General features: G+C 44.7%; 2 protein-coding genes across 2 annotated transcripts in view; both read left to right on the plus strand.

Annotated features, from left to right (window-relative positions):
• The window catches only part of abcd2 (ATP-binding cassette, sub-family D (ALD), member 2), a 27,505-nt gene extending 17,087 nt beyond the window's left edge, over positions 1–10,418 (plus strand). Inside the window, exons 6-10 of the mRNA XM_075471298.1 lie at positions 840–985; positions 3,543–3,688; positions 5,928–6,012; positions 8,324–8,449; positions 10,189–10,418. Coding sequence (XP_075327413.1) covers positions 840–985; positions 3,543–3,688; positions 5,928–6,012; positions 8,324–8,449; positions 10,189–10,393 — 708 coding nt within the window. The 3' untranslated portion in view covers positions 10,394–10,418. The remainder of the gene's footprint in view (positions 1–839; positions 986–3,542; positions 3,689–5,927; positions 6,013–8,323; positions 8,450–10,188) is intronic.
• A 5,589-nt stretch (positions 10,419–16,007) lies between these two features.
• Positions 16,008–24,432, plus strand: part of LOC142385115 (kinesin-like protein KIF21A) — a 70,128-nt gene continuing 61,703 nt past the window's right edge. The window contains exon 1 of the mRNA XM_075471301.1: positions 16,008–16,436. Coding sequence (XP_075327416.1) covers positions 16,393–16,436 — 44 coding nt within the window. The 5' untranslated portion in view covers positions 16,008–16,392. The remainder of the gene's footprint in view (positions 16,437–24,432) is intronic.

Below are 24,432 nucleotides of genomic sequence, written 5' to 3' on the forward strand. Positions count from 1 at the left end.
TGCGTTGCTCACTGCGGCTAGCTTTAGTAGCCCCGAATTCGTGGGAACAAAATGGTAAACAGCCGGTATTTTGTCAGGTTTTCAACACGTTGGGGATCTAAACGACTACTTTCTCACCTGAAAATGTTTCAAATGTTGCTAAAGTTTACAGAGTTTAGAGCTTAAGGAAAATCAGCTTCAGGCCGGCTGATTTCGGCTCGGGCAGGAGCGAAATGCATTGTGGGTAAACGCTCTGCATACTGATCGATGAGTATGTAGTATGGAAGTATGCAGTATGCGGTTTCGAACACAGCCAAAGCATTCAGTTTTGTCATCATTTAAATTAAGAAGATTTTGGGCCAACCGCTGCTTAATATCAGCAATACAATTAAACAAAGAACATTGTGGACTGTTACTATCTGGCTTCAATGGTAGATAAATGTGTAAATCGTCTGCATAACAGTGGAAAGAAAGTTTGTGCCTGGCTATAATTGACCCAAGTGGTAGCATGTACAATGAGAAGAGGATAGGGCCAAGAATAGATCCTTGAGGGACTCCACAGGAGAGTGGAGCACTGGAAGAGGAAAACTCACCTAATGATCCCACAGTGAACAAATAAGTGAAGACAACAAGAAGCAGAGAAGTGATTTAAAAGTGATTTTAAAGCACCTGAGGGGTCCGCTGAGGAGCTCCTGATAGACTCTGGAGCCATATTGTTCAAGGTTTTAAGGTTATGACTCACAGGATTTTGAACTGAATCCCTACATTAGAGACTTCGGATCATATGAGAGCGATTTTGTGGCGTTTCGGACAGACCGTAAAACCAAACCGTGCCTCCATTCATTGTCCGTCTGTTTCAGGTGGATGAGGAAATGCACCTGCTGATCACGGGGCCTAACGGCTGTGGTAAAAGCTCTCTGTTCAGGATCCTCAGCGGCCTCTGGCCCGTCTACGGCGGCCGGCTGCACAAACCCTCTCCTGAGCACATGTTTTACATCCCGCAGAGGTATGCACACTCTCTCAATAATCTGATTTTCCACAGCCGTATTTTAAACAACTGTGGGCTTTGATCATTGTGCCACTGACCCTCACCAGTAATCTAATCCTCGGTAACAAGACCTGCGTGTTGCTGACGGAGAAACCAGAGCTGTGAAACAAAGTGAAATATTTACCATCCAGATGAGGCTTGAAATACTTTGACTTATATTATTTCTTTATCCGTCTTCAGAAAGAGCTTCAGAGATCCGTTCTACAGCCTCCATTTTTAAAGTTTGGATGCGGTATAAAATGTACATTAACATAAAATACTATTATTTTTAACTTTAAATAGCAGGAAGACAGCATACCAAAATGTTTTTGACAAATATGAGATTATTTTTTATTTAAAAAAAAAAAAAAAAAAAATAGGACTGGGCAACGATTAAAATGTTTAATCTAATTAATCACATGATTTCCCTGATTAATCACGATTAATCGCATTTGTACGCAAAATCCAAAAGTAGCGTATAGCTTTTAGCATTTAGCTTTATTTTAAATGTGCTGCCATATGAATGAAAGTGCCATAACATTTGTTGTGCAAACACACTTTTAACATCAGCATCTTTCTGTAGTTTTTATGTAGAAGCCTCGCTCCACTGTCTGTTTCCTTGAATGACTTGCTGCTATCAGTTGTGTGTTTTGCCTTTAAGTGATATTTTAGACTGGAACTACTACGCTGAGAAGACAATTCAACTTGGCAGTGTTTACAGATGACTTTGGTTCTGTCGACTCCGCCGTCTGGAAGAACTTTAAAATGAAAATGGCCGAGTAAAAGTTCCGTACCCTTCTCCATGTTTGGTGGATCCGCCGATTACTTTCTTTTCCGGTTCCACAGCAGACAGCAGCAGACTTTTACAGAATAAAAGCCTGTGAGTAACAGACTTTTACAAAATAAAAGCCTGTGAGCAACAGACTTTTACAAAATAAAATAAAAAAAATAAAAAAATAATAATATTTTTTATTTATTTATTTATTTTTTAATAAATAGAATGAAATAAAATCTGGGTTAATGCACGATAAAATATTTATCGGCGTTAAATAATTAACGAGTTAACTCGCCCAGCCCTAAAAAAAAAACTTAAAAGACGTCCTTTGAGGTTTGAGGAAAGGATGGAGGAGTGGTTCATCATTCAGACCTGTTACTAACATATCCAGGTGTGAATATGAACAGTAAAACCAGCCTGAACATATTGGCGTCAGGTCTGAAAAGCCTCAAAGGCTGTGTGGACACGTAGTTTAACAATTTATAAGGATTTTTTAAACATAAAAAGCTTTAAGGCTGAAAAGTTTTCAGCCTTAAAGCTTTTTAAGCGATTAGTATCAGCGATTAAAACTGATACTAATCGCTGTGAGTTTGGATGCTAAACTTTCCTGCCTGCAGTTCAGACCCAAAGGAAACGCGTTGCATCATCGATAAAGAAAAGCAACAAATGAACCCAAACTGTAAAGGATTGCAAACGTGTTCCTGCTCAACCTTTCTGAAACATACTGGTGAAGTTTCTGTTCAAGCTGTGACATTATAGGAATAAAAAGACTTAAAGGTGGGGTAGGGGATCTTTTTCTGGAACATTATTTTACATATTGCTTGAAATACTCTTCACACCCCCATTGCAACCAATTAATTAAAAGTTTTGACACAAATATGAAAAGTTTTAGTGGCCTCTGGAACGTACAAGCTAGGAAACACAGTATCCAATCATACTGAACGGACCGTTCACAATGATTGGATTCTGATGCGTCTATCAAACTGCAATCTGCTCCTCCCTCCCCCTCCCCCCCCTGTGCGCGTACCCTGCTCCGTGAACGAATTACGTGTCCAGAAGCTTGGCAGGAAGCTAAACTAGAGCCAGCTTGGCTAGCACCTAGCATTATTAAACGTATAGTTAGCATAAACTAAATACTAAATACGGCAACGATCGATGCTTGCTGTCAGAACAGCGCTCGTGCACCTTCGTGCTCGTGCGCGTTCATGAACTCTAGAGGCGTGGCTTCGGGGGGAAAGTGAAGAAAAGGGTTGGGACTTTTTACCTGTGTATTTTCAAAATGCAGCTTCGCTGGACTCAAAATCCAGGAACTCCTACCCTACCTTTAATAATTCAGTAGTTTGATGCTAATTTTATCCAATGCGTTAGGATTTTTACTCTGAAAATTCCCAAAGAAAGCAGCTCAAATGAGCTTTATTTAATTCTCTTTTTCTCATTTTCCTTTATGATGAACCTTAAACACAACCTGAAACCTCTGGGTTAGGAATTATTGGCTGGATGAAAACAAACATCTACAGAAGTGATTTGCTGTGAGCCGGTGAATCTTTACACTAAACCCTGAAATGTAACCCAGCCGACTCCCTCCTGCCCAGCAGTGAATATTTTATACATAGGATGAGACGGCCACCGGGGAGCCGGAACAGAATCTGATACGCTACCAAAACGGCGTCCTTTAAGAGTGTAAAAGTTTGTCGTCCGGTGCTTTAGTGAACTTAAAGAGATGAAACGCTCACTGGACGAGGTGTGTTTGCGTGTCTCCAGGCCGTACATGTCAATCGGCTCGCTGCGGGATCAGGTGATCTACCCGGACTCGGTGGAGGACATGGCCGCCAGGGGGCTGACTGACAAGGACCTGGAGGTCATCCTGGACATCGTCAACCTAAATCAGATTGTCACCAGAGAAGGAGGTAGGAGAGCACCGTGTCCGTGTGGGGAGGCAGCAGCTCGCCACTCAACACACACGCAGCAAAGCAGCCTTCTGGTTTAAGGAAAACTGGAGATTTCAGACTAAAATACAGACTTTAAGCTTTAGCTCCGAGCTTTGGACCCAATAGTCCCGATCAAAGTTTGTCAAAGGTGTAGAAAAAGTGCCGTAATGTCGAGTCTGTCAGTGTTGAATTGGTATGAATATTAATATTGAAACTCACTGTGTAAAACGATAACAAAGAAAAAACAACCGACTTACCGACCGAGTCAAAGTCTGAACGAAGATCCCAATACTTCCCTCTCCCCACGTCAAAGAATCATAGAAAAGCAAAGGCTGTGTTCGAAACTGCATACTACATACTGCATACTGCATACTGCATACTGCATACTACATACTACATACTGCATACTGCATACTGCATACTGCATACTGCATACTGCATACTGCATACTGCATACTGCATACTGCATACTGCATACTACATACTGCATACTGCATACTACATACTACATACTGCATACTGCATACTGCATACTGCATACTACATACTGCATACTGCATACTGCATACTACATACTACATACTGCATACTGCATACTACATACTGCATACTGCATACTGCATACTGCATACTGCATACTACATACTGCATACTGCATACTACATACTACATACTGCATACTACATACTGCATACTGCATACTACATACTACATACTACATACTACATACTGCATACTACATACTGCATACTACATACTACATACTGCATACTGCATACTGCATACTACATACTACATACTGCATACTGCATACTACATACTACATACTGCATACTGCATACTACATACTGCATACTGCATACTACATACTGCATACTCATCGATCAGACAGTATGCAGAGCGTTTACCCACAATGCATTTCGCTCCTGCCCGAGCCGAAATCAGGCGGCCTGAAGCTGATTTCTCTTAAGCTCTAAACTCTGTAAACTTTAGCAACATTTGAAATATTTTCAGGTGAGAAAGTAGTCGTTTAGATCCCCAACGTGTTGGAAACCTGACAAAATACCGGCTGTTTACAATTTTGTTCCCACGAATTCGGCGCTACTAAAGCTAGCCGCAGTGAGCTAACGCACTTCCTGTTATTTTCACAAAATAAAATACCCGTTGCCTTTTATCATAGGGAAAGCCATTACCATACAATTGGTGCTTTTGTTTTGAAAACAGGAAGTGAACCTACCCTCGTTGTAGCTAGCTTGAAACTGCCGTTTTGACAGGAAATGACGATCGGCGACGTCACGTTACGTTGCATCTTGGGTAGTTTGAGTATGAGTAGTAACCTCGTGATGCATACCCAACATTTCAGAGAATCTAGTATGCATCCGGGAACTTCCGCTTACTCAAACTCACATACTAACTCAAAAAGTTAGTAGGAGTAGTAGGAGTAGTAGGAGTAGTAGGAGTAGTAGGAGTATGCGGTTTGGAACACAGCCAAAGTGTCGGCAAACGATTAAAAAAGAAGAAACATTGGTGCAGCTTTGGAGGGACGCTTAATTTAACCTACCAACATAAAAGCGTTTGAGGTTGTTGCTACCTCAAACTTGACCACTAGATGTCAGTAATTGTCATCACAAAATAGACAAAATAGTCCCATTTTTACAGCAAAAGCATTTTGATTAAACAGATTGAAGCGAAACAGAAGTAGACTCGCATAAACAAGCTGATTATGACCTTTATCCTACCGGCTGTCTCTCTGATAACCACAACTGTACTACAGGTTCAACCCTTGGACTCATTTAAGACATTCAACATGTTGAATTGAGATAATTGCTTCCTAACAGGAGTGTTTGTGTCACACACTTACGTTACAGGTGGCGTGTTGTGTTGCCTAAACTTGAGTGTGTGACTGATTGGCAGCCACTCTCTGCTTAACAAACAGGGCTTTGATGGTTTTAAGCTAACTGTTGTTCAACAATGTGCTGCAAGAGGGTTTACTGTATGAATGGCTGCACTGTGAAAATGTTGGGAAAGCTCTTAAGTGCACACGCAATTTAGCTCATGAATATGCAGTCATAGATTATCACACACACGAGCACAGGAATATTTAGTTATGGGGAAAGTTACAGCTGCCGTGTTTCATTTTAGTTTTGGATCAAAAGGCTCCTTTTTAAGAAGAAAACGCAAAAATAAACTTTTCATCCCGTCTTTGTTGTTTCTCCAGGCTGGGATGCTGAGCTGGACTGGAAAGATGTGTTATCAGGAGGCGAAAAGCAGAGGATGGGCATGGCCCGCATGTTTTACCACAAGTAAGGAGGACGAGCCTCGTTGCTGTCTGGTTCTTGTTCTTTTTCATTCACTCATGCACAGTTTTCTGTTGGCTTTATAGAAGAGTCACCAGAGGTTATAGGGCGTTCTGCTGCTGATGCATCTCAGACCTATAACACCTGCAAAAAGCATTGAAATATGTCAAAACAGAACTGATTGTCAACAACAGTTTTTAGAGCAAAGCATTGTTGTAGACCGTGAGCAAATATGTCAAAAGCTAGCTAGCTTACAGCTAACAGGTTTACTATTTAGACTCAAAGGCTGTATTCAAAACTGCATACTGCATACTCATCGATCAGACAGTATGCAGACCGTTTACCCACAATGCATTTCGCTCCTGCCCGAGCTGAAATCAGCCGGCCTGAAGCTGATTTCTCTTAAGCTCTAAACTCTGTAAACTTTAGCAACATTTGAAACATTTTCAGGTGAGAAAGTAGTCGTTTAGATCCCCAACGTGTTGAAAACCTGACAAAATACCGGCTGTTTACAATTTTGTTCCCACAAATTCGGCGCTACTAAAGCTAGCCGCAGTGAGCAACGCACTTCCTGTTATTTTCACAAAATAAAATACCCGTTGCCTTTTATCATAGGGAAAGCCGTTACGATACAAAATTGGTGCTTTTGTTTTGAAAACAGGAAGTGAACCTACCCTCGTTGTAGCTAGCTTGAAACTGCCGTTTTGACAGGAAATGACGATCGGCGACGTCATGTTACGTTGCATCTTGGGTAGTTTGAGTATGAGTAGTAACCTCATGATGCATACCCAACATTTCAGAGAATCTAGTATGCATCCGGGAACTTCTCGCTTACTCAAACTCGCATACTAACTCAAAAAGTTAGTATGAGTAGTAGGAGTAGTATGCAGTTTTGAACACAGCCCAACTCTTAAGTTAAAAAAAAAAATGCTTAAATACATATTTTGCTAATAACTCGGGTAGAAGAAGAGAATAGCCACTTCACAGTTCAGTAGTGTGTTAAAGTCCAACAGGCATTCTCAGTAAATAGGAAAATCACAATAACGAGCTGTGGACGTTAGCGCTAGCTATTGTTAGCATTAGCATGCTTCGATAGCTCCATAACTGCTGTTTCAAGGCAATACGTGATGGTTAATGTCAACCAACCCAGTGTACACTTCTACAATTCTGTACACTTCTTTTGATGTACCATATGACACGTTTGTGCTGAACTATAGCCTAATAATTAAAAGTTTCAGTTAAAGCTTTTAGCATCACAACAAAATGGCCGACTCACCTATTCAGCCATCTTGAAGCCACTGACTCAGTTGATTAAATCGAACCCAGCTTCAAGCAAAGTAAAGATTTAACATCAGACAAAACAGGCAATTTTACATCATTTGAATTGAGTAATAATTTAGTTTTATGAACTAAGTCTCCAACTTGAACACTAAATACACAAAATTGTAGCTTGTTTAAACAGATTTTTTTTTTTTTTAATAAACATACGCTCGCTTAAACAAGCCGATTATCCTGCTTTTATTGAAGAAAACATCTGCTTTATTCAGGGGTTTTCCTTTGTCTTTAACGTTGTACTTTCTTTTTGATATGATACTGTCAAAGGATTTTATTCTCTGATACAACAGGGTTTAAACATTTAACATTTACAACATATAAAACACACAACTGCGTGTGTTTATGGCCTGTTTGTTACGTTTTTTTACTTGAATCTTTTGCTCCACACGCTGCCGTTTGCCTGAATCCCTTTTTCTCCTTGAAGTAGTTTTATTTCTGTCCTTGAATGAAGAACTGACGCCACAAAATGTTTCTTTTTCTGTTTTCCACTTCTCCAGTTCCACGTTTGGTCAAATTGTTAATGAATAATCAGCAGAGTTGCTGCAGAAATCTTGAGAAAACACTCAAATCCAGTTTTAAATCCTTTAATCCTTTTTTTATTATTATTATTATTTAATTATTTTTCAATTTTATTTATTTATTTATTTATTTAGTCATTTATTATTATTATTAGTAGTAGTAGTAGTAGTAGTAGTAGTAGTATTTTTATTAGAATTGGTATTATTATTGTTGTTGTTAATATACAGTCATTGTAAATATTAATAATTTTTTGAGCTACTTGACTAATTTGAATTTCCCCCATTGGGGGATGAATAAAGTCTTTTTCTGTTCCATTTAAAATTCGTTAAACAAATTCATGCTTGTTTCACAGGATCAAAACAAAGCTTTGTTAAGATGTCACTTTGAATCATATAAACCCATCTTTAGTGGGGTAAATGTATGATGTCACTGCTCAGAGATGATCTAATCTCCTGTTTTTCAGGCCCAAATATGCCCTGTTGGATGAGTGCACCAGCGCTGTGAGCATTGACGTGGAGGGAAAGATTTTCCAGACTGCTAAGGATGCCGGCATCTCCCTGCTCTCCATCACGCACCGACCCTCCCTGTGGTAAGACGCGTCTCTGGAGGGGGGATTTAGTTTGTGGCCTGAAGTCAAACTGTTTTTCAATTCAACTTTATTAACAGGACAGTGCATGTTAATAACAGCACATCTGTAACATGCCAGAGTTAGCCGAAGGCTAGTTTTCATCTGTAGTCCTGGTTGTACAGTGGCACCCTAAAAAAACACGGAACGTTAAACAATAAAATCATCAACAATTAAGAACGACATATTAAAACAGTGTTAGTTCCTAACAGAGAGAGCAACAATGATGGTAGGAAACAGTAAGATACAAGTAGAAGTAGTTCTGAGGATCAGCAAAGCTATTCTTTAAGCACACGTAGCAGCAGCAAAGCGTTTATTTTAACCCAAAGCGCAATAAAATCACTTTGTTAGGCATAAGAAAGGATGATCTGCTTTGTTTGAGGCTCTAAAACACTTGGTTAAGCTTGGGAAAGAATGATTTGTTTAGGTTAAAAGCATAAAATCGTCACTGGGTATCAAGCATTGATAAAACCGATTAAAACATTTGGTAGATGCGTGAATATTTAACAAACAGTGCTGATAAAATCATAAGAACAAGAGGTTTGGGTCATTCACAAATAAAACACGTTATGTCAGCAGCAGGTTTAATGCTGACCAGTCTGACTACTGATCAGCCATGTAGTTTTTGTTTTTTGGTTCTAGTTGTAAATTTAATTGGCTAATTATGAGTAACTTTATTTGATTAATTTCAGTGCTCTCTTTAGATTTGATTTTTTGCTAATATTCCTTGTTTTTATTTTTTTATTTTTTTTACGACTTGAACTTTATTAGTTTTCCATAAAGAAAAATACACAACAGTTCCACATTAACATAACACAAACATTGGCATTGGTAAATATTATGGACTCTCCATAGCATGTGCCAATACAATAATTAAGATTACTTAATAGAAAGAAAAAAAAATAATAACTAAATAAAATAAAAGACAATAACATCAACTACCACTAACCAAAAATCTACGAATATAAATTAACTTAAAAAATGCCCCACCCACAGAAACATTTAAATAATTATAGCATTACAGTATATTCAGATCATCAAATTAAGTTTGAGCTGGAGATGCCATTTAACCCACATATGCTAATATTCTTCGTTAGTTATTTGTTTAGAATATTTTTGGTAATTGGGTCACACTGGGCACCTGGAGTCCCAGCATGCACCTGGGTGGGCCGATGGGTTTGTTCACCAGGGAAAAAGGAAAGAGCAGCAGGTTTTCTTTGTTCTTTTGTTTGTTTTATTGTTTGGAAATAAATCATCAGAAAACGCAAGAATTCATTTTGGACATTAATCTTCTTTTGCCTGCGTTAAACCACATCTCCCATGGTGCATCAGTGGCCCTTTGATTTTGTTTGGTTTAAGTTTAATTTGTTTTTTATGGACAAATGGCCACTACAATAAGATTGTATTTGGATAAAATGGAGTACTACAACTAACTACTACTATTACTACTACTACTACTACTAATAATAATAATAATAATAATAATAATTAATTAAATAATAAATAAATAAATAAATAAATAAAATTAAAAATAAATAAAAAAATAAATTAAAAAATAATAATAATTAAAAAAAAAAGATTAAAGGATTTAAAACTGGATTTGAATGTTTTCTCAAGATTTCTGCTTGTATGAAGCCTGTAAGGGTTTCAGGGAGGTGGGGTGAGTCTGAACAGTGATGCCTGAACTCTCTCTCTCTCTGCAGGAAGTACCACACCCACCTGCTGCAGTTCGACGGCGAGGGCGGCTGGCGCTTCGAGCAGCTGGACTCGGCCACGCGCCTCTCGCTGACGGAGGAGAAGCAGCGGCTGGAGGCTCAGCTGGCCGGCATCCCCGAGATGCAGAACCGCCTGAACGAGCTCTGCAAGATCCTGGGAGACGACTCTGTGCTAAAGACAGCCGAGGAGTGAGGGGAGGAGCCACCGGAGAGGGGGTGGAGCCACCGGAGGGGGAGGGGCCACATGAGGGGGAGGAGCCACCGGAGGGGGAGGGGCCACAGGAGGGGGAGGAGCCCCAGAGGAGGGAGGAGGATGCGTGGGAGACGACTCTTTCCTAAAGACCGCTGAGGAGTGAGGGGGGAGGAGCCACCGGAGAGGGGAGGAGCCACATGAGGGGGAGGAGGATGCGTGGGAGACGGAGAGCTTTTTTTCTCATCTTTTTGCTCGGAGCTTCTTCTTAAAGCTTTTTAAAGACAGCCGGTCTTTGTGCTGGTCTTTCTCTCTCCTCCCTTTTTCTTTTCTTTTCTTTTCTTTTCTTTTCTTTTCTTTTCTTTCTGACTCAGTGTTTTGGGTGGAGGGGAAGAGGTGGAGCAGCATTCAGCAGCACCACCCTCCCCTGCAGCTTCAGCTTTTAGCTGCAGATCAGTTCGTAACAAACTGATGAATCTGATGAGGGTTTTCCTGTGATTTTATAGCACTTTGACCTGCTTTCAGAGGGCTGTTCCTGCTCTTAATGCATCATGTCCACAGCAGTATTTCAGGCCCAGTGCGCTGGGATGTGTGTGTTTTAGCTTCTCCTGAACTTTGAGAGATCAAAACAGACTATTTTTCTTAAATAATCTTTCCCTGATACCTCATTTCAGCCCCCGTTGGACCGGCTGATTCAGGCTCAGGATGTGGAGTTATTACGGCCCGTCTGCTGGAGCCCTGCGGGTCCATCCTGAGTGGGTCCAGCTGCATGTTCAGGCTGGCTTACTTATTAAGTGGGCGTTTATATGCATTTAAATCCTTCTGATTACGTCCCACACGTTGTTATAAGGATGTACAGTAACACAGCAGCAGAACGGCTGTAACTCTGGCCTGTTTATAGATCGTAGAGGCTCAGATGTGCTTGAACTTCTTCACTAGTCGCTTGCATGAGCTGAAGGTAATTTAGTTAGTTTGACTTCTGAAACTGCTGCTAACAACGATCAGAAGCCCCGAAACTGTGAAACGAGCGGTTCGTCACATCCAAATCACTTCGTTGTCACGAAGAAGTCACAAATCATTAAACATTAAAGCTCTCCTTCCTGTTTGTATGGAATCATAGCAGTGCCACAAAAAAAATCAATCTGTGAAAAATAAATGGACAGATTTTAATGCACAGTTTGGGCTTAAAGAAGTAGAAATACTCTCAATATTCTTAATATTAAATATAAACCGAACACGAATTAGAACAAATAAAGTGATTAAAGAATAAATAGATTATAAATACACAATTTAAACGATTTGCATTTACAAAAATAAAGAATCAGTTTAAATATGACCAACTAAATGAAAATACTTTGAATTTTTATTTAATCTTTTGTCATTTGTTTATTTCTGTGTTTTTTTCCTCATTTTTATTCTTTTTTTGTGGCACTCCTGTCCTTCCGTACATTTTGCCTTACAGATGGAGTCCGGAGGAGCTCTGATGTCACCACCTGCTCTAAATCTGTTATTTTATCAACACTTTTATACCGATGCCTCCGAACCTTCCACCTTTTAACTGAATGTTTCCTCTGATTAAAGTTTATATTTCGCCGTTTCGGTAAAACTGGACAACGAACATCACGTCGCTGTCGGCTTCTTAAGACAATCAGGTGCATCATCATCAGGCTCGTTGGGAAGCTGGTTTCTGGCACAGATATTATCAATTTACAGAATCTGTGATGTTCGTCTTGTTTTTTATCAATTCTCTCCTTTTTTTTAAGCCTCGGAGAAGGATTTCAGATCAGAATGATGTCGGGAAGGACTGAAACGCTGTTTTTTTTCTGCTCAGACTCTGTCGATCGGAGGGCAAACGAGCCGCTGAATGACGCAGAGTCCGAGTCAGAAAAACATCCTGACAAAAAAAAAGAAAAGGAATGATACGGAAGAGTATAAGGGCCAGGCATAATAAAAAATAATAATATTTTGCCTGTCGAGAATAAAGTCAACTCCTCTGGTCCATCATCTAATTACTTTATTCTCGACAGGCAAAATATTATTATTTTTTCTTATTCCTGGCCCTAATAATCTTCCGTAGAATGAGGCTGAGCTGTGGGAGTATATAATAGAATAATAATAGAATAATAATATGACCGTTGGATGTAAAGCTGAGCTGTGCTGCCCCCCAGTGACCAAACGGAGTCACTGCACGGTTACATTTCCCTGACTTTTCTGGGCTCTTTAAGGTGAAATCTCTCCTCAGTTCGGCATCGTTCCAAACCTAAAGTTGTTCCTGAAAAGCTTCTCTTCTCTTTGGCTTTTAAAATGGCGCCTCAGGGCAGCACGGTGGCTCCCTAACGTCCTCGTTCATCCCAGAATGTATCCATCATGTCAAAGACAAACCTGTGAATACGTAGACGATATGAGCTCTTATCCTGTTCTGTTCGACACTTTAGCTCATTTTAGCCACGGTGTTGTGTTACCTTTCAACTTTGCTGTATTTGTGTTTCTGTAAAGTGGCTTCTTGTTTTAAACTTTCATTTTTTAATGAACATTGGGCAGCCAAATAAATATTTATAACAGCGTCAGAAATGAGTCGTCTAGTGTCTCCATGTTGCTTTGTGATCCGAGGGCCCGGACGAGGCCCTCTGGGTGGGATCCGAGGGCCCGGACGAGGCCCTCTGGGTGGGATCCGAGGGCCCGGACGAGGCCCTCTGGGTGGGATCCGAGGGCCCGTACGAGGCCCTCTGGGTGGGATCCGAGGGCCCGTACGAGGCTCTCTGGGTGGGATCCGAGGGCCCGGACGAGGCTCTCTGGGTGGGATCCGAGGGCCCGTACGAGGCTCTCTGGGTGGGATCCGAGGGCCCGGACGAGGCCCTCTGGGTGGGATCCGAGGGCCCGTACGAGGCCCTCTGGGTGGGATCCGAGGGCCCGGACGAGGCCCTCTGGGTGGGATCCGAGGGCCCGGACGAGGCCCTCTGGGTGGGATCCGAGGGCCCGGACGAGGCCCTCTGGGTGGGATCCGAGGGCCCGGACGAGGCTCTCTGGGTGGGATCCGAGGGCCCGGACGAGGCCCTCTGGGTGGGATCCGAGGGCCCGTACGAGGCCCTCTGGGTGGGATCCGAGGGCCCGTACGAGGCTCTCTGGGTGGGATCCGAGGGCCCGGACGAGGCCCTCTGGGTGGGATCCGAGGGCCCGTACGAGGCTCTCTGGGTGGGATCCGAGGGCCCGTACGAGGCCCTCTGGGTGGGATCCGAGGGCCCGGACGAGGCCCTCTGGGTGGGATCCGAGGGCCCGGACGAGGCCCTCTGGGTGGGATCCGAGGGCCCGTACGAGGCCCTCTGGGTGGGATCCGAGGGCCCGGACGAGGCCCTCTGGGTGGGATCCGAGGGCCCGGACGAGGCCCTCTGGGTGGGATCCGAGGGCCCGTACGAGGCTCTCTGGGTGGGATTTGTCACCTTATGTTGGGAGATGATGTATTTTTCTTGTAAATAAAACAAAACAGTTTAAAAAATGCGTATATTTATTGTTGGTGGATGAATATTTTGTTTCTCTTTGCTCTTTTAGGTGGATAATGAGCATTGTTCTCAGCAGCTTCTGCTTCCCAGACACCACTGAGCAGGTCGTGTTGTCCTTTTGAAATGTTTCTCCTTCTTTTCGGAGTGTTTTTGGCCACGTTAAAGGTTCTGTTGCTGCTTCTAAGCTCCATGATGAGAACAATCCCATGTTCCCATTGGAGAAAGGAGAAGCCTTTCTGCTGACAGGGCGAGGCGGAGCCATTAAAGACGGATAAAAGAGTTTTAAAGTGAATTCAAAAGGAAACTGGAAGCTAAAATTGAGGTACGGAGCTCTCGCTCGGCTTTTGCACCAGCTGGAGTCGGGCTTTGGAGGCCCGGTGCACGTCTCCTTAAAACGACAAAGTAAATGAAGAATTATCCACAATAATGACGTTCATGAGCATCTTGGTGTCCTTTATGGAAACGAAGGCGATCGTATCAACAGGTTAATGATGAACCCATAAATGAACCGAAAACTAACAAAATCAGCTTTAATGTGACTTAATATCCAATAAAGTGTTTTATTCACACTCTGCGTGACTGTGATTATGTAGCTGATAAAGACGGCAGAACAAACAAAGGTCTGATATGAGACTCATTACAACAAATATTTAATTTATTTTATCTGCTAAATTCTTCATAAAAGCCAACGCTGTGACCTTTAACCCTGATCCCTGATGGGGGACATTTTTCTCCACTTGGGGTGTACTTTCTCCTCTAATTTCACACTGTAGATAGTGTTACTCATTATATTTGGTCCAGTTGTGCATTATTGAGTATTTTTTCGAATTTCAAACACACATTTTATACAATGCAATTTTTCATTGTGTAGAAAAAAAACTCCTTAATTTCTGAAAAGGGACATTTTTGTCCCCTTTTAAAACGACCTAAAAACATCATATATTAATATTTTTTTCCCATAAATCTTTTATTCCACTTCAGTTCTGATCATAACTACAAAGTTTCCAATTATTTTTTAAAAAAATTAACCCTTTAGATGCCAATTTGAACTTTTTAGCCCAAATTTTAAGCCTTTAGGTGCCAGTATTTTCAAAATATGGAATGCAAAGTGGAATTATTGAGTAGGGATAATAATTATGTCAATGATTAGCAACAACATTGATTTTTAGGGATTTTTAATTTTTTTGTTATGCCTGATTTAAAAAAAAACTCCTTAATTTCTGAAAAAGGGACATTTTGTCCCCTTTTAAAACGACCTAAAAGCATCATATATTAATATTCTTTTTCACTTTTTTTCCATAAATCTTTTATTCCACTTCAGTTCTGATCATAACTACCAAGTTTTCAATTATTTTCAAAAAATTAACCCTTTAAATACCAGTGTATATGAGGTAAACACCAAACTGCTGTATTTTCAATATATGCAATGCAAAGTGAAATATTCTATGGGGGGTTATTAGGTCTGGATTATGTCATTGATGAGCTACAACATCAGTTTTTACAGCTTTTTAGTTTTCCTGCAGTGGCAGATTACAGAAAAGGCTCCCATAGACATCAATTATAATGAATACAGCATTAGACTATTAGACTTATTATTTTATTTTTAATTAAGTTGTGTTTTAAATCAGGTGTGAGGGTTAAAAGATGGTCAAATGAACCCAGAATATGATCAATAATTATAAATCCTGAGTTTGTAACCCTTCTTTCCTTTAGTTGCTGCTTCATGCATCCATGCAGCTTATTTGTTGTGTAATGTTGGTTAAATAATCCAAAAAGCTTTGGTCCCATTTTAAAGGTGCAGTGACAGAAATGAACCAGCAGGCGGCAGCAAACGCCTAAAAATCAGCCCCATGTGAGTCATTTAAAGACATAATAATAATAATGATAATGTATCTAAAGCACAAACTCTTTGTAGTTCGCTTTTATTTGATGAGTTTTGTGTTATTTGTTGATAAATGAGGTTTTTTTAATTATATTTGCAAATTAAGCCGCTTTAAGTCTTTATTTGTTCATTATTTATTCAGTTTGCAACATTTCAAGCTTCTGTTTCCTGTGTCACGTGCGCAGTAAAGGTGTTTTCTCTTGCGCGTGCACCCAGATGGGATTTAATTGGAATTATTGATCAGTCTCGTGGGCTTGTCCCCGCGTTGGGATTGGTGCGCGGCCCGGGAGGAGGAGTCTGTCCGCGGGGGTGAAACACGCAGAGCGGTTCCTGGCTCTTCCCCACACACGCTGCACTCTTCCCGGGCTGCAGGCTGGAGCGATGCCGCTGGAGAGGTGACCGACGCCGGGTACCCGAGCCTCACGTTCCCCCCTGCGACCCGATCATGGCGCGCTACTGGATCCCCGTTTAAGCCGCTGAGCTGCGCGCAGAGGATGCGCCTGGTTTCCAGAAGCTGCAGCCGGGGATAGAGTGCGGAGTCTGCGGGAGGGGGAGGGCGGCCGAGGCGCTCCTGTAAGAGGATAAAGGAAAAAGGGAAAAGCGAGCTATTTTTACCCGGAACCATGAGCGGCGGGCCGGATGAGAGCTCGGTGCGGGTGGCCCTGAGGTAAGGATGGGGCAGAGATGCTCACACCTGCCGGAGCTGCTGCTTCAGCACCGGGCTGCACATCACACACATTCTCACTTTCTGCGGGTTTCTCCTGAACAAATGTCGCGTTTTTCTGTTAACTCAGGCTCAGGGCTGCAGATTCATCTTTTTTGTTCCAAAAGATTCTCACAGCAAACACAAAGCAGCGGCTCCTCCGGCGGGAGAACCCGCAGCGCTCAGCCGGGGCTGGGGGAGGGATCAGGCCGGGGAAAGCCGGGTCTGAGCCCCTCTCATCCCCACAATCTGACCGCTTCAGTCCTCTCGTTTTCGGGCTTTTTACGTGTCAGATTCCCCTGTTTGTGTTGAGCTTTCGGCAGCCTGGTCTGACCCTTTGTCTCTGATCCGATCTGATCTGATCCGATCCGATCTGAATGAGATAAATCTGGAACACAGCAGATCAATGAGGCCAGAAGCTGCTGATCTCATGTTTCTGCCTTCAGACTTTGACCCAGAACTCTGTTGACTCAGTTTACAGCCCTGCCTCTCTCCTCCAGAGATAATAAATAATCCATAATAAGAGCCCTGCTGTCGTTATGGCAACAAGGACAAAAAACAAAAAAAAACAAAAAAAAACAAAAAAAAAACAGCAGTGTGTGAGAAACTAAGTGAACCCCTGATCCAGCAGCTGGTAGCAGCAGTGAGTGAGAAACTAAGTGAACCCCTGATCCAGCAGCTGGTAGCAGCAGTGTGTGAGAAACTAAGTGAACCCCTGATCCAGCAGCTGGTAGCAGCAGTGAGTGAGAAACTAAATGAACCCCTGATCCAGCAGCTGGTAGCAGCAGTGAGTGAGAAACTAAATGAACCCCTGATCCAGCAGCTGGTAGCAGCAGTGAGTGAGAAACTAAGTGAACCCCTGATCCAGCAGCTGGTAGCAGCAGTGAGTGAGAAACTAAATGAACCCCTGATCCAGCAGCTGGTAGCAGCAGTGAGTGAGAAACTAAATGAACCCCTGATCCAGCAGCTGGTAGCAGCAGTGAGTGAGAAACTAAGTGAACCCCTGATCCAGCAGCTGATAGCAGCGGTGAGTGAGAAACTAAGTGAACCCCTGATCCAGCAGCTGATAGCAGCGGTGAGTGAGAAACTAAGTGAACCCCTGATCCAGCAGCTGGTAGCAGCAGTGAGTGAGAAACTAAGTGAACCCCTGATCCAGCAGCTGGTAGCAGCAGTGAGAAACTAAGTGAACCCCTGATCCAGCAGCTGGTAGCAGCAGTGTGTGAGAAACTAAGTGAACCCCTGATCCAGCAGCTGGTAGCAGCAGTGTGTGAGAAACTAAGTGAACCCCTGATCCAGAAGCTGGTAGCAGCAGTGAGTGAGAAACTAAGTGAACCCCTGATCCAGCAGCTGGTAGCAGCAGTGTGTGAGAAACTAAGTGAACCCCTGATCCAGCAGCTGGTAGCAGCAGTGAGAAACTAAGTGAACCCCTGATCCAGCAGCTGGTAGCAGCAGTGAGTGAGAAACTAAGTGAACCCCTGATCCAGCAGCTGGTAGCAGCAGTGTGTGAGAAACTAAGTGAACCCCTGATCCAGCAGCTGGTAGCAGCAGTGAGTGAGAAACTAAGTGAACCCCTGATCCAGCAGCTGGTGGCAGCAGTGAGTGAGAAACTAAGTGAACCCCTGATCCAGCAGCTGGTAGCAGCAGTGTGTGAGAAACTAAGTGAACCCCTGATCCAGCAGCTGGTAGCAGCAGTGAGAAACTAAGTGAACCCCTGATCCAGCAGCTGGTAGCAGCAGTGAGTGAGAAACTAAGTGAACCCCTGATCCAGCAGCTGGTAGCAGCAGTGTGTGAGAAACTAAGTGAACCCCTGATCCAGCAGCTGGTAGCAGCAGTGAGTGAGAAACTAAGTGAACCCCTGATCCAGCAGCTGGTAGCAGCGGTGAGTGAGAAACTAAGTGAACCCCTGATCCAGCAGCTGGTAGCAGCAGTGAGTGAGAAACTAAGTGAACCCCTGATCCAGCAGCTGGTGGCAGTGGTGAGTGAGAAACTAAGTGAACCCCTGATCCAGCAGCTGGTAGCAGCAGTGAGTGAGAAACTAAGTGAACCCCTGATCCAGCAGCTGGTAGCAGCAATGAGTGAAAAACTAAGTGAACCCCTGATCCAGCAGCTGGTAGCAGCAGTGAGAAACTAAGTGAACCCCTGATCCAGCAGCTGGTAGCAGCAATGAGTGAAAAACTAAGTGAACCCCTGATCCAGTAGCTGGTAGCAGCAGTGAGTGAGAAACTAAGTGAACCCCTGATCCGGCAGCTGGTAGCAGCAGTGTGTGAGAAACTAAGTGAACCCCTGATCCAGCAGCCGGTAGCAGCAGTGGGTGAGAAACTAAGTGAACCCCTGATCCAGCAGCTGGTAGCAGCAGTGTGTGAGAAACTAAGTGAACCCCTGATCCAGCAGCTGGTAGCAGCAGTGAGTGAGAAACTAAGTGAACCCCTGATCCAGCAGCTGGTAGCAGCAGTGTGTGAGAAACTAAGTGAACCCCTGATCCAGAAGCTGGTAGCAGCAGTGAGTGAGAAACTAAGTGAACCCCTGATCCAGCAGCTGGTAGCAGCAGTGAGTGAGAAACTAAGTGAACCCCTGATCCAGCAGCTGGTAGCAGCGGTGAGTGAGAAACTAAGTGAACCCCTGATCCAGCAGCTGGTAGCAGCAGTGAGTGAGAAACTAAGTGAACCCCTGATCCAGCAGCTGGTGGCAGCAGTGAGTGAGAAACTAAGTGAACCCATGATCCAGCAGCTGGTAGCAGCAGTGAGTGAGAAACTAAGTGAACCCCTGATCCAGCAGCTGGTAGCAGCAATGAGTGAAAAACTAAGTGAACCCCTGATCCAGTAGCCGGTAGCAGCAGTATGTGAGAAACTAAGTGAACCCATGATCCAGCAGCTGGTAGCAGCAGTGAGTGAGAAACTAAGTGAACCCCTGATCCAGCAGCTGGTAGCAGCAATGAATGAAAAACTAAGTGAACCCCTGATCCAGCAGCTGGTAGCAATAGTGTGTGAGAAACTAAGTGAACCCCTGATCCAGCAGCTGGTAGCAGCAGTGTGTGAGAAACTAAGTGAACCCCTGATCCAGCAGCTGGTAGCAGCAATGAGTGAAAAACTAAGTGAACCCCTGATCCAGTAGCCGGTAGCAGCAGCGAGTGAAAAACTAAGTGAACCCCTGATCCAGCAGCTGGTAGCAATAGTGTGTGAGAAACTAAGTGAACCCCTGATCCAGCAGCTGGTAGCAATAGTGTGTGAGAAACTAAGTGAACCCCTGATCCAGCAGCTGGTAGCAATAGTGTGTGAGAAACTAAGTGAACCCCTGATCCAGCAGCTGGTAGCAGCAAAGAGTGAAAAACTAAGTGAACCCCTGATCCAGCAGCTGGTAGCAGCAATGAGTGAAAAACTAAGTGAACCCCTGATCCAGCAGCTGGTAGCAGCAGTGTGTGAGAAACTAAGTGAACCCCTGATCCAGCAGCTGGTAGCAGCAATGAATGAAAAACTAAGTGAACCCCTGATCCAGCAGCTGGTAGCAGCAATGAGTGAGAAACTAAGTGAACCCCTGATCCAGCAGCTGGTAGCAGCAATGAATGAAAAACTAAGTGAACCCCTGATCCAGCAGCTGGTAGCAATAGTGTGTGAGAAACTAAGTGAACCCCTGATCCAGCAGCTGGTAGCAATAGTGTGTGAGAAACTAAGTGAACCCCTGATCCAGCAGCTGGTAGCAGCAATGAGTGAAAAACTAAGTGAACCCCTGATCCAGCAGCTGGTAGCAGCAGTGAGTGAGAAACTAAGTGAACCCCTGATCCAGCAGCTGGTAGCAGCTGTGAGTGAGAAACTAAGTGAACCCCTGATCCAGCAGCTGGGAGCAGCAGTGAGAAACTAAGTGAACCCCTGATCCAGCAGCTGGTAGCAGCAGTGAGTGAGAAACTAAGTGAACCCCTGATCCAGCAGCTGGTAGCAGCAATGAGTGAAAAACTAAAACCCCTGATCCTGTAGCCGGTAGCAGCAGTGAGTGAGAAACTGAGTGAACCCCTGATCCAGCAGCTGGTAGCAGCTGTGAGTGAGAAACTAAGTGAACCCCTGATCCAGCAGCTGGTAGCAGCTGTGAGTGAGAAACTAAGTGAACCCCTGATCCAGCAGCTGGTAGCAGCAGTGAGTGAGAAACTAAGTGAACCCCTGATCCAGCAGCTGGGAGCAGCAGTGAGAAACTAAGTGAACCCCTGATCCAGCAGCTGGCAGCAGCAGTGAGTGAGAAACTAAGTGAACCCCTGATCCAGCAGCTGGTAGCAGCAGTGAGTGAGAAACTAAGTGAACCCCTGATCCAGCAGCTGGTAGCAGCAGTGAGTGAGAAACTAAGTGAACCCCTGATCCAGCAGCTGGTAGCAGCAGTGAGTGAGAAACTAAGTGAACCCCTGATCCAGCAGCTGGTAGCAGCAGTGAGTGAAAAACTAAGTGAACCCCTGATCCAGCAGCTGGTAGCAGCAGTGAGTGAGAAACTAAGTGAACCCCTGATCCAGCAGCTGGTAGCAGCAGTGAGTGAGAAACTAAGTGAACCCCTGATCCAGTAGCCGGTAGCAGCAGTGAGTGAGAAACTAAGTGAACCCCTGATCCAGCAGCTGGGAGCAGCAGTGAGTGAGAAACTAAGTGAACCCCTGATCCAGCAGCTGGTAGCAGCAGTGTGTGAGAAACTAAGTGAACCCCTGATCCAGCAGCTGGTAGCAGCAGTGAGTGAGAAACTAAGTGAACCCCTGATCCAGCAGCTGGTAGCAGCAATGAGTGAAAAACTAAGTGAACCCCTGATCCAGCAGCTGGTAGCAGCAGTGAGTGAGAAACTAAGTGAACCCCTGATCCAGCAGCTGGTAGCAGCAGTGTGTGAGAAACTAAGTGAACCCCTGATCCAGCAGCTGGTAGCAGCAGTGTGTGAGAAACTAAGTGAACCCCTGATCCAGCAGCTGGTAGCAGCAGCAGTGAGAAACTAAGTGAACCCCTGATCCAGCAGCTGGTAGCAGCAGTGAGAAACTAAGTGAACCCCTGATCCAGCAGCTGGTAGCAGCAATGAGTGAAAAACTAAGTGAACCCCTGATCCAGTAGCCGGTAGCAGCAGTGAGTGAGAAATTAAGTGAACCCCTGATCCAGCAGCTGGTAGCAGCAGTGAGTGAGAAATTAAGTGAACCCCTGATCCAGCAGCTGGTAGCAGCAGTGAGTGAGAAACTAAGTGAACCCCTGATCCTGCAGCTGGTAGCAGCAGTGAGTCAGAAACTAAGTGAACCCCTGATCCAGCAGCTGGTAGCAGCAGTGAGTGAGAAACTAAGTGAACCCCTGATCCAGTAGCCGGTAGCAGCAGTGAGTGAGAAACTAAGTGAACCCCTGATCCAGCAGCTGGTAGCAGCAGCGACTGAGAAACTAAGTGAACCCCTGATCCAGCAGCTGGTAGCAGCAGTGTGTGAGAAACTAAGTGAACCCCTGATCCAACAGCTGGTAGCAGCAGCGACTGAGAAACTAAGTGAACCCCTGATCCAGCAGCTGGTAGCAGCAGTGAGTGAGAAATTAAGTGAACCCCTGATCCAGCAGCTGGTAGCAGCAGAGAGTGAGAAACTAAGTGAACCCCTGATCCAGCAGCTGGTAGCAGCAGTGAGTGAGAAATTAAGTGAACCCCTGATCCAGCAGCTGGTAGCAGCAGTGAGTGAGAAACTAAGTGAACCCCTGATCCAGTAGCCGGTAGCAGCAGTGAGTGAGAAACTAAGTGAACCCCTGATCCAGCAGCTGGTAGCAGCAGTGAGAAACTAAGTGAACCCCTGATCCAGCAGCTGGGAGCAGCAGTGAGAAACTAAGTGAACCCCTGATCCAGCAGCTGGTAGCAGCAGTGAGTGAGAAACTAAGTGAACCCCTGATCCAGCAGCTGGTAGCAGCAGTGAGTGAGAAACTAAGTGAACCCCTGATCCAGCAGCTGGTAGCAGCAGTGAGTGAGAAACTAAGTGAACCCCTGATCCAGCAGCTGGTAGCAGCAGTGAGTGAGAAACTAAGTGAACCCCTGATCCAGCAGCTGGTAGCAGCAGTGAGTGAGAAACTAAGTGAACCACTGATCCAGCAGCTGGTAGCAGCAGTGAGTGAGAAACTAAGTGAACCCCTGATCCAGTAGCCGGTAGCAGCAGTGAGTGAGAAACTAAGTGAACCCCTGATCCAGCAGCTGGTAGCAGCAGTAAGTGAGAAACTAAGTGAACCCCTGATCCAGCAGCTGGTAGCAGCAATGAGTGAGAAACTAAGTGAACCCCTGATCCAGCAGCTGGTAGCAGCAGTGAGTGAGAAACTAAGTGAACCCCTGATCCAGCAGCTGGTAGCAGCAGTGAGTGAGAAACTAAGTGAACCCCTGATCCAGTAGCCGGTATCAGCAGTGAGTGAGAAACTAAGTGAACCCCTGATCCAGCAGCTGGTAGCAGCAGTGTGTGAGAAACTAAGTGAACCCCTGATCCAGCAGCTGGTAGCAGCAGTGTGTGAGAAACTAAGTGAACCCCTGATCCAGCAGCTGGTAGCAGCAGCAGTGAGAAACTAAGTGAACCCCTGATCCAGCAGCTGGTAGCAGCAGTGAGAAACTAAGTGAACCCCTGATCCAGCAGCTGGTAGCAGCAATGAGTGAAAAACTAAGTGAACCCCTGATCCAGTAGCCGGTAGCAGCAGTGAGTGAGAAATTAAGTGAACCCCTGATCCAGCAGCTGGTAGCAGCAGTGAGTGAGAAATTAAGTGAACCCCTGATCCAGCAGCTGGTAGCAGCGGTGAGTGAGAAACTAAGTGAACCCCTGATCCTGCAGCTGGTAGCAGCAGTGAGTGAGAAACTAAGTGAACCCCTGATCCAGCAGCTGGTAGCAGCAGTGAGTGAGAAACTAAGTGAACCCCTGATCCTGCAGCTGGTAGCAGCAGTGAGTCAGAAACTAAGTGAACCCCTGATCCAGCAGCTGGTAGCAGCAGTGAGTGAGAAACTAAGTGAACCCCTGATCCAGTAGCCGGTAGCAGCAGTGAGTGAGAAACTAAGTGAACCCCTGATCCAGCAGCTGGTAGCAGCAGCGAGTGAGAAACTAAGTGAACCCCTGATCCAGCAGCTGGTAGCAGCAGTGTGTGAGAAACTAAGTGAACCCCTGATCCAGCAGCTGGTAGCAGCAGCGACTGAGAAACTAAGTGAACCCCTGATCCAGTAGCCGGTATCAGCAGTGAGTGAGAAACTAAGTGAACCCCTGATCCAGCAGCTGGTAGCAGCAGTGAGTGAGAAACTAAGTGAACCCCTGATCCAGCAGCTGGTAGCAGCTGTGAGTGAGAAACTAAGTGAACCCCTGATCCAGCAGCTGGTAGCAGCAATGAGTGAAAAACTAAAACCCCTGATCCAGCAGCTGGGAGCAGCAGTGAGAAACTAAGTGAACCCCTGATCCAGCAGCTGGCAGCAGCAGTGAGTGAGAAACTAAGTGAACCCCTGATCCAGCAGCTGGTAGCAGCAGTGAGTGAGAAACTAAGTGAACCCCTGATCCAGCAGCTGGTAGCAGCAGTGAGTGAAAAACTAAGTGAACCCCTGATCCAGCAGCTGGTAGCAGCAGTGAGTGAGAAACTAAGTGAACCCCTGATCCAGCAGCTGGTAGCAGCAGTGAGTGAGAAACTAAGTGAACCCCTGATCCAGCAGCTGGTAGCAGCAGTGAGTGAAAAACTAAGTGAACCCCTGATCCAGCAGCTGGTAGCAGCAGTGAGTGAGAAACTAAGTGAACCCCTGATCCAGCAGCTGGTAGCAGCAGTGAGTGAGAAACTAAGTGAACCCCTGATCCAGTAGCCGGTAGCAGCAGTGAGTGAGAAACTAAGTGAACCCCTGATCCAGCAGCTGGGAGCAGCAGTGAGTGAGAAACTAAGTGAACCCCTGATCCAGCAGCTGGTAGCAGCAGTGTGTGAGAAACTAAGTGAACCCCTGATCCAGCAGCTGGTAGCAGCAGTGTGTGAGAAACTAAGTGAACCCC

The sequence above is a fragment of the Odontesthes bonariensis genome, chromosome 8 (assembly GCF_027942865.1).
Source record: "Odontesthes bonariensis isolate fOdoBon6 chromosome 8, fOdoBon6.hap1, whole genome shotgun sequence".
In the NCBI taxonomy this organism is placed as follows: domain Eukaryota; kingdom Metazoa; phylum Chordata; class Actinopteri; order Atheriniformes; family Atherinopsidae; genus Odontesthes; species Odontesthes bonariensis.